We start from the raw sequence: 10,489 nt of genomic DNA on the forward strand, positions 1-10,489 counted from the left end.
TTAGCCAAAACAAAGCCAGTGATTGGCTGACAGCGCGTCAATCACTCTCTCACAGCGCGTCTGATTGGTCCATATCTTCTTCTCTGTTTTTCATCGCAGCCAGACGGAGCGTTACCGCCCCCTGCTGCTGTGGTGTTGTAGCGCAACCTCAGCCTCTTTCAAATCAGACTCAATTTTATAATATATTATATATTTACCTGGAATTCTTCTGTTTATATGTTTGGGAAGTACTTTGTTAAATGTATAAGTGCTTTCAAAACAGTTTTTTGTTGTTATTTATTATGATTGACGGCTGAGACTGACTCAATATCTACAGCACAGAGGTCACTGTGACCTTTGACCCTTGTCCACTAAAATTGAATCATTTAATATTTGAGTTTAGGTTAACATTTGTGCTCAATTTGAAGACATTTTCTCAAAATAAGGCATTCACAAGGCTAAAAGAGGGATTGTGAGGTCACAGTGACCTTGGCCTTTGACCTCTAAATTCTAATCAGATAATCTCTGAGTAAAACTGAACATTTGCACCAAATTTGAAGAAATTCCCTCAAGGCATTCTTGAGATATTGTGTTCACAACAGATGGATGGATGAACAACCTGAAGTCAAAACGTCTCCGGCCTCTGGGTGTCGCTGTCATGGAGACATAAAGACCAGACACGTTATTAAGATTGTGACTTTTATTATACTAAATTGCATCTATAATATACAAACATTCACAATATTTTGTACAATCACTTTGTGCTTCTCCCCGTAGAGGAGTGAACTGTAAGACAACAGGTTTACATAAACTCTATATATAATTTGTCCATGGTATACACAGCATAAAAATAAATTCATAAATTCATACAACACCATTATACTTTCTAATTCTATCATTTACACATTCACTTAAAAATAATCATATGAAGACAATGTCAATATTATTGTATGTTTTTATCGCTATGAAGTCATGTTTGTGAGTCACACACAGAAACGTGCGCTGTGGGAGCTATCAAACAATTTGGCAGGATATCGTTTTTTAATATCGAATAATAAATGCAATTTTTTTCCCTCCAAAATCTCGTTCATGTGCACGCACACTATTTCTCCGCTGACATGACATTATCAAAATATCACACTTCCATCAAAGCTACTGTACACAAACACAAAAACCCTTACAACTGAACACGCAATAAATATCATTACCATATGCCACAATAGAACGTTGGCTATAATATCACACACACATCATACACACACACACACACACACACACACACACACTACGTCCATGTAGGAAACACTGCACACATGACGGCTACGTGACAACACCTGCTAACGGGGAAGGAGAGAACCGTGTGTGAGTATAAAACACCACCAGGCGTCGGGTTGTGTCGTTCGGTGCACAAGCGGTGAGCCACCATGAAGTCGAGAGGGTTCGACCTGGGACCAGATCACTGGAACGTTATTTATTCTCGGGAAACACCAGAAAACTTTACATAGAAGTTTGTCAATTTACAAAACCACAAGAGCCAGAGACAGCAAAAGAGATTTTAGATCCAGGTTTGAGGAACCGCTTCCTGCCGCCGCCGACTGACCATAAATCACTGGAACAATCATTTGTGTGTTTGTGTTATTTGAACAAACACTTAATGAGGAATAAGTTGCAGGTTTTAAAAACTAGAGTCACAGATTGAACTTGAACAGAATTTACTAACTGATCACATTTCCACAACCAGTGGAGACTGAAGAATCTGTGGAATTGATTTGAAGACAAACTAAAGGTTTTGTCGTATGAGCTGGTGAAGGAATTTACTAATCACTGCTCCTCTCAGAACAATCGAGACAAAACAATAAGCTCAGTTTTTTCTGATGTTTATGTCACGTTCACTGAGGGTCTGGGTCTCTGGTGCCCCCTGCAGGTGTCCTCCAGTAAAACCAGCCGCACACAGGTAAGAGAATATTAAGTTCATAACACTTGATTAATGTCCTGATGAAGAAACCGTGAGTGTTACTTATAGATTAGTTGTATTCACGACTTATGATTTATTACTAAGCTTATGATTAAATGATTTGACTCTTGTCAGAGATATGACTGGTTCCATAGTTACAAGGAAAAGTCTCCTATTTGGTCTTTGGTGAATTCATTGTGCTTCTTTTCATTTATGTTTGTTTATGTAAATTCACTGGTTTCATGGTCACATTGTGCTGTGGTCGGTCTCTGGTGTCTCACCAGTGAAGCTGTTTCCCTCGTTCACTTCATGCTTCTTCATGAATAGTGCAACTCAAACGCTGTTACTGTGGTTCCAGTACAAATACTGTGGGATATTGATTTGTCTCATCTGTCGACCTGATAACAATCTGCAGGAACCCTGTTAAAACATCACAATAGGCACAATCATCTCAACTGTTGGTGCAGAACCACTGTGCAGGAGCATCTCAGACTGGACCAGACTGGGACTCGACCCCCTCCTCCCACGGACTCACATGATCTCAGCTGCAGCCCTGCTGGAGAGCTGTGGTGGTGGAGCCCTGAAGCCAGAACCCAGCTCTGAGTAAGACCAGTAACAGTTAAAGGCATGTTGAAGTAGAGTGGACCGACTATCACCAGCGATCTGAGAAGCAGCGGACGACTCGGGGAACGACTGCGACCTGTGAACCTGTGATCGTGAGCAGCTGCAGGGGGGGGGGGGTCAGTGCCGTGATGACCTGTGGAGCCGGCGCTCCGACAGATTCTGAAGGAGTCATGATCAAAGTGTGGAACCGACGTGAGAGGTTGAGTCTTCTGCTCAACCTCTTTAATGAGGACGCGTGTTAGCTTCAATGAACTAGCCTATAGCAACGTGAGCATTCCGCTAGGTTTTCTGGGAACTGAGGCGACCGGGCCTTGAACCTCACCTTCAGTTTCTATTCACAGCTGGAACTTGCGTGTCGTCACGGGAGCGTAATCAATCTTTAAGCTTTTCAAACACAACAAATCAGGTTTTGTTTGGAGTCGTTGTGTGTCTGTGTGAGGTCGATTGCAGACACTCAGGGACGGGGGGGACGGGGGGGGACTGGCGAGCCGATAGAAACGCAGTGGGGACAATTGACCGCTCACAGACATGGACCGAAGCAGAGAGTGTTTTGAGGAATGTGACGATAGTTGAGCTGTATTTGTATTTTTTTTTTCTGGAGGGGGCGGGGGGGGGGGGGGGGGGGGGTGGTTGGCAGAGGGGAGGCGACAGGCCACAGACGATCAGCAGCACTTCTGAGGCAGCTGGGCCGGCTTGTCGGTCAGTCTGGTGGTCTTGGCGCCGGCGGCCGTGGGCACCTCCACGTCCACGCGCTCCGACATCTTCACGCAGATGATGTCCACCAGGCGCTCGAACACCTGCCGCACGTTGATGTTCTCCTTCGCACTCGCCTCGAAGTACTCGAAGCCTGCGGAGCAAACAGGAAGTCAGGGTTAGTTCCTAAACTAACTTTTCAAACCTTTTCCCAGAAGCCCCTTTTCCACCAACGTCTTTCGTCTGCGATGTGAATGAGTCGATCATTGTTCACTTATGGGTCAAGCTTCTGATTAGAGGGAAAGGTTTTGATTGGCTCCGATCGGCAGTGACAGAACCGTGACCCCTGGGTGAACATGCTGCTCTGGAGAGAGCTCTTCTTCTGCCAACAGGAAGTCCAACCTGTTCTTAACAGTTTGACTTTTGGTGTAAAACAGAGATCGTGTTTTGTTACTAGTTTATTTACATTTCTGTGACTTAAAGGGAAATGAAGTCGTTTTCTTGAGCAGGGCTTATGGATCAGATCCATTAAAGTGGACGGGGCTGGGTGTGGTGTCACCAGGGTGTGGTTGCTGTCTTCAGGGTTTTCTTCCCACTTCACAAATATCTAAATCCCTGAAGGACTTCTATCAGATCCAGACTCCAGCTCTCGCTGCGAGCAGCCGGAGGCGTGGACATCTCTCTGGTGCAGTGAGGAAACAGCTCCCAGCAGCTGAAACCAGTTTGTAATTGAAACGTCTCCTTGGCCCTGGGACACAGGGAGCTTGTCTGAGCTGTCTCGTGGTGTCTCTCTGTGCACACAAGCTGAGGTGACCTCCTTCTCTCCTGGGGGGGGGGGGGGGGTCGCACTGGTTCTTACAGGTTTTAGTCAGAATCCAGTTGAAGTTCCCACAGCTCTCTCTGGAACCCTGACTCCTGACGGGTTGTGAGTGGAACACGTGGTTCTTCTCTCACGAGTGCTATGTACACAAGAAACCTACATACACATAATAATACACATTTTTCTATTTAAAAAAAGTATTATGTATCTATAATATATATAATATAATATAATATGAGATAACAGGCTTTAGAAGGAAAAGTTTAGTTATAACAATATATGAAACAATAATATCTATTTATATAACAAACCGGGGCGGTGTGGCCTAGGGGGTAGAGTGGTCGTCCCCCAACAAGAAGGTTGTCGGTTCAATCCTCATTCTTCCCCATCTACATGCCGAAGTGTCCTTGGGCAAGATACTGAACCCCTAACTGGCCCCTCATAGATTTTGAATGCACTCATTGGAAGTCGCTTTGGATGAAAGAGCCTATAATGTAATGTATTGTAACTTAATTCTACGATGGCCAGAATATGCAACATAATAAGTATAAATATAATAACACGATAATAAGTATAAATTAGTAATTAAAAAAACTATGTCTACAGTAACTGAGGTGACATTACCATGTCCTTGCAGAGGTTGCTGTTTATGGTACCCAGAGTTTGGAGGTTTGATGTAGTATTTCTGGTTCTGACATGAGTATTGAAGTCTTTAGAAAATAAAAAGTGATTTATCAGAAACACAAGATGAAATAAATATTATCTCTGAGATTCACTAAACTACAAAGTGATGTTCTGAATCAGGCTCCTCGGCCCTGAGCCTCTGAGCCTCTGAGCCTCAGCTCACGGGTCAGAGTTCTGTCAGAAACACGAGCTGATGAGTTCTGTTCGCTCGGCTCCTGAAATCCAGAGCAGCGAGTGGCTCCTCACCCAGCTGCTCGGAGAGATGTCTTCCTTTCTCCGGGGGCACGACCCGCTCCTCGTCCATGTCGCACTTGTTGCCCACCATGATCACCTGGGCGTTATCCCAGGAGTACGTCTTAATCTGAGTGGCCCTGGAGACACACACACACACACACACACACACACACACACACACACAGGAACATTAAGCATCAGATTTATCTGACGTGAGTTTCCCGTCTTTATTTGAATGAGCTCTCGTCCAATCACACACCAGTCCTGGACGGCGTTGAAGGAATCCTCGTTGGTGATGTCATACATGAGGATGAAGCCCATGGCGCCGCGGTAGTAGGCCGTGGTGATGGTGCGGTATCGCTCCTGGCCGGCCGTGTCCTGGAGACAGAAACTTATATTTAGACATTAGAACTCCGAGCTGATTGGTCCAGGTTCCAGATCACGCATCCTGTGTCATCCGATCCTGTGATTGGTGTTAACGTGTTGAACACGTGTTTCATTCTGAACCCAACAACTTCAACATATGACGCTTGTGACACGGACGCCCTCCATCGATTCAGACCCCCCCCCCACCCCTCACACACACACACCACAGACAGAACAGCCTGTCGATACATGATAACACAAGTTTCAAACATCTTGCTGTTGAATTGTGTGTCTACACTTCCTATCAGTTAGTTGTGTCTTCATCACAACTGAAACCAGAAGCACAACCTGGACAGATCATCACAATCATTGGGCTTCGTCCTCTGGGGACCGAGGACATCTACAGTCTCTGTCAGGACAGACGTGTCCACCCTCTGGACACTGGGGTCTGTTGACAGTGAGTGAGGATCAGCCCTTAGGCCGACATGCTAAGCTACGCTAATAAAGCAGCGTTCACACTGTTTGATTTGACTACAGCAGCTCAGGTTGAAACCATGTGACCACTCTGAAAACAAGGAGCACAGCTGGTCAGTTGATTCATGTTAAAAACATTCATGTATAAAGCAAAACTAGAAAAAACCATGAAGCTCATAACTCCACCAAGAGTGAAAAGAATCTTATCTTATCAAAGGAGAAATACAAATAAAAACAAAGCAAACCTGGATCTCTTGTCCCTGCTTTGCTCTGGAGAAGCGTTATTTCTGAAAGGACACAGGTTCGATTCCTGTCACACTCTGACTGGAGGAGCTATCAGTGTTAGCGTAGCCAACATGGAGGCTGTGCAACTCAGCTCGTTCATATATTTGTGTCATTGTTGATGTGTGTCTGTTTATACTCATCACTGTGCTTTCAATTTGACACACAAACAGACACACAAACACATATACAGACACACACGCACACACACACGCACACACACACAAACAGACACACACAGTACTGTCTTCATTGGCAATTAAAGAGACCTCTTGGGGCGAAGGGGTTGAGACCAGGCAGGGGACAGAGAAGCCTGGAGGGGGAGGGTGTGTGTGTGTGTGTGTGTGTGTGTGTGTGTGTGTGTGTGTGTGTGTGTGTGTGTGTGTGTGTGTCAGCGAGAGACTGAGTGAGCGTGGAGAGCTGCTGCCATGGCAACACCATCACACTGATGATGAGGTCTTTTCTTCCTCAGCAGCTCGTTGTCGATCGAGAGCAGAACATCATGTGACACTGCTTCACTCTCGTGTCTTCTACTGTGGTACACTATAATATACTGTAACACAATGTATCACATGGCAACACAACATACTGTCCATCCTCACCCAGATCTGCAGCTTGATCCTCTTGTCGTTGCGGTACACCGTCTTCACCTTGAAGTCGATTCCCACGGTGCTGACGAAGGAGTTGCTGAAGGAGTCGTCGGCGTAGCGGAACAGGAAGGACGTCTTCCCCACGCTGCTGTTTCCGATGATCAGCAGCTTGAACATGTAGTCAAAGTTCTGGTCGGAGCCGTCCCGCTGGCCGAAACGCTGATCTGCCTTCGCCATCTGAGGGAAACAGGGTGAGTCATGTGATCATCCATCTGAACCAGTGTCCTCTCACTGTGGACACATCTCGGCCATCTTGTGCTGATGACGTCATCGTGACATTCAAACCAAGCTGATCGGAAACACCTGAGCAAACATCGGTGAGATGAGAACGACCTGAAACGTCAGAAACATTTATTTAACGTCTACGTAGATTGTGTTGTTTAGTCCATCTGCTAACATGGAGGAGGTGCAGCCAGCCACCAGGGGGCGGTCATGTTGTCCATCTCTATTTACAGTTGAGGCGGATACGTTCATTTCAGAGCTCCAGCTCACTCTCAGTTACTACAGGTTTTCCATATTGGACAGATTCAAGTGTTGACCTGATGGGGGCGCTAGATGTAAAGTCCAAGGATCTTCAGAGCCATCCCAGTTCTTCCCAAAGGGGAACGTGAAGGTCAGAACCAGCTCTTCTGATGAACGCTGCAGGTTTCATGAACCTCTCAGCCCTGGGTTCTGTCTCTCAGGTCAGCCTGGGCTCCTGATTGGTCGATTCATCCTCGACTGCACGATCTGAGAAGACGAGGCTGATGCTCGGGGACAGTTTCAGTGAGAAGATCAACAGGGAACTTCCTCTTTGGGTGAACTCTCCCTTTAAGATCCAGGTCAGCCGTCACCTCGGTGTTGATGTAGTGAACAGATCATGTGTGTAAAAGCTGCGTGGACCCACTGACCTCAGACCAGCTCTTTGTTGTTCAACATATGAACAAGTCTGAGCCCAGCTCACTGAGGTCAGACTCGTGCTGGAAGATTCCGAGAGCTGGTGAGTTTTCAGACGGGGTCTTTGAATTTGACTCATATCTCTGCCTCTGTTATCTATCAGTGAAACTAAATGTTACATCAGTGTCGTAAACAAAATGCACGTAAAAGCATAAATCTATTTCTATGTGGGTTTTTAATTGAAGCATTTACCAGTTGAAGGAAACTGCACCAATCTGTTCCTCCTCACTGGGACATTTCAGTTTTCCCTGGACGAGCTGCAGTCAGGTATGATTCAGCAGAAGAAGCTGAACACAGAAAACCACCATCACATGACACTTCACCCGTCCAGGCAAACGAGGCCAGAGACCGGAGCGTGACCTTGCCGCCAGGTGGAGGTCGCCGTGTGGGGTCAGTGGATGAGTCAGAGCTGAGGATCCTGCTGGGTTCAATCTAGCATGGATGGGACCGAGGGAGGAAGAATAAATCTGAATTATGATTCAAGCTGAGTGGACGTGGCTGACCTGTGGAGTCGTGTGCACTGTCATCCCCGGACTCATTGTGACACCATCAGGTGGAGAATCACTGAGCACCTCGTCAGAACAGTCAGTTGATGCAGTCAGACGGAAAACGATGTGCTGCTGCTTCCCATTCAGGACCTGTCATGTTATCTATTGTTCATGAGACGGAGGAGCCGAGGCCCCGAGCACCAACCTCAGCCACGGCTTGAATCCTTCAGCACAATCACAGAACTGTCAAAACGGAGAACACTGAGGAACGTCAGCTCGTCCACTCAGATCCTCAGACCCAGTGGAGAATGTTCCAGCCTCACATGAACCCACAGAAAAGATCACAGACTCGTTTTCAAACTGCTAGTTTTGGACCTGTTTGGTTAATCTGGTCTCAGTTGATCCCTCAAACTAATAACTCATTGTCCTGGACCTCGACAGACAGACTGAACCAGGATCAGTCTCCAGCAGCTAAAGAGCCTGAAGACACCAGGCAGACAAACCAGAGGCAGCAACAATCCAACAGGGACAAACCACAGCAGCTGCAGGGATGTGAAAGTCAAACCTGTTTTGGCCCAGATTAGGTCCAGATTAGGTCCAGATTAGGTCCAGATTAGGTCCAGATTAGGTCCAGACTCGCGCACCGGGTGGAATGATGGCTCGTTCCTGGTCGTCTCTACACCACCACCTGTCAGCCGAGGGGCCAGTTGGGCCACTAGAAGGACAGAGGGGCCACATCTGTAAACAAGCTGGTTGTAGCTTGGGTTCTGTTCATGACCTCTGACCTTTCTGAAACCTCTGCAGAGTTCAACAGCTGGAGCTGCCACTGAAGTTCATTTTCATTGGATGGCTTTTTACCATACTGTCATTTCATTCTGAGAGACTCTTTCTTTGTAGTTCTCCACCATGTCTGAGGGAACTGTTGCTCTTCAACCATGTTTCTATCGGTACGTTAGCTGCTAGCTTAGCCACTGCAGCTCTCAGACAGTAACGTTGGTATTAGCGTCCGTGGTCCTGTTGCCTGGCAGCAGTGTTACGGTTTAACCATGAGTTTGACCTCCCACATGGTCACCAGGAGCTCCATCCCAGAGCTGCTAGCAGGGCCCAACAATCAAATCAGCTTTTATAATCCTAACGAGCATCATCTCCAGATGATCCACAACACGCAGCTCTAACTCTGTGATGGAGCTGGTGATGCTGCAGAACAGGAACATGGACAGATGAGATGAGAGAATCATATCAAATATGAATAAAAAGCAGCTCATTCAACTCAGATACAGAACTCCCTGACAGCCAGACACACAACATCCTAACACAATGATCCAACCACAGCCTCACACTGTAAATAGAGACGTGAGCGAGATAGAAGTGAACACACAGGACCAGTGTCACATGACAGCTGTGTACAAACACACTGACATGCAACTGAATTCAGTGATTATATGATATTTATTATGGCTCATTACATTTCATCAGGGCTCCCTGTGGAGCACACACACATTCCTGAGGAACCACAGCAGCTGAGCCCAGAGGAGGCTCGGCTGCACCGGCACCTTCTCATGACGCTGATCACCGCTCCCCTTACATACACATATTTATATTCATATTAATATAGAGTACAGGCAGGTGGTGATGAGATATGTGACGAATCACTGGGATGTGATGGATTCATGTGATGACGGTGCTCAGTGTCTTACCTCTGCTGGATCTGAAGCTCTCTCTCTCTCTCTCTCTCTCTCTCTCTCTCTCTCTCTCTCTCTCTCTCTCTCTCTCTCTCTCTCTCTCTCTCTCTCTCTCCGGATGGACACAGCTCGGTCTCGTCGCTTCCAGCAGATTTGGTTCTAATGATGATAATAAAACAAATGTCTTCCCAGCATCGATCTTCTCCACTGACGATCAGCGGCTGTTTGCGCAGAGCGGATTGAGGTGAAGCGGCTGGAGACGTCTCAGCTCCGACGCACGCAGCCTCTTCACGCAGCCTCTTCACGCAGATTCACGCGGCTTCACGCAGATTCACGCGGCTTCACGCACACACCCTGCGAGGTGGAGGCATGAGGAGAACACGTCTGCGAACCGTCAGCTCCTCCTGCTCCTAAAATAACACACAGCCGCGTCCCTGTGAATGAGCGGCTCCTCCGCCCGGTCACACACAGACACACACTAACACATACACACACTAACACAGACACACACTAACACAAACATGCATACACCTGCTCACACACTAACACAGAGACAAACAGAGAGACACACAGACATACACACATCTGCTCCATATGACTCACAACTGAGGAGGTGAAGCAAA

The 10,489-nt window shown here is 46.8% G+C and overlaps 1 protein-coding gene across 1 annotated transcript; it reads right to left on the minus strand.

Moving 5' to 3' along the window:
- Window positions 1–3,180: 3,180 nt before the first annotated feature.
- Window positions 3,181–10,277, minus strand: rab3b (RAB3B, member RAS oncogene family). The gene is made up of 5 exons (XM_062394858.1): window positions 9,882–10,277; window positions 6,713–6,937; window positions 5,248–5,366; window positions 5,001–5,125; window positions 3,181–3,404 (listed from the first exon to the last, which is right to left on the minus strand). The coding sequence occupies exons 2-5, from the start codon at window positions 6,935–6,937 to the stop codon at window positions 3,220–3,222; spliced, it is 654 nt and encodes a 217-aa protein (XP_062250842.1). The 5' UTR covers window positions 9,882–10,277; the 3' UTR covers window positions 3,181–3,219.
- Window positions 10,278–10,489: the final 212 nt, after the last annotated feature.

This window comes from Platichthys flesus, chromosome 9, assembly GCF_949316205.1.
Source record: "Platichthys flesus chromosome 9, fPlaFle2.1, whole genome shotgun sequence".
NCBI lineage: Eukaryota > Metazoa > Chordata > Actinopteri > Pleuronectiformes > Pleuronectidae > Platichthys > Platichthys flesus.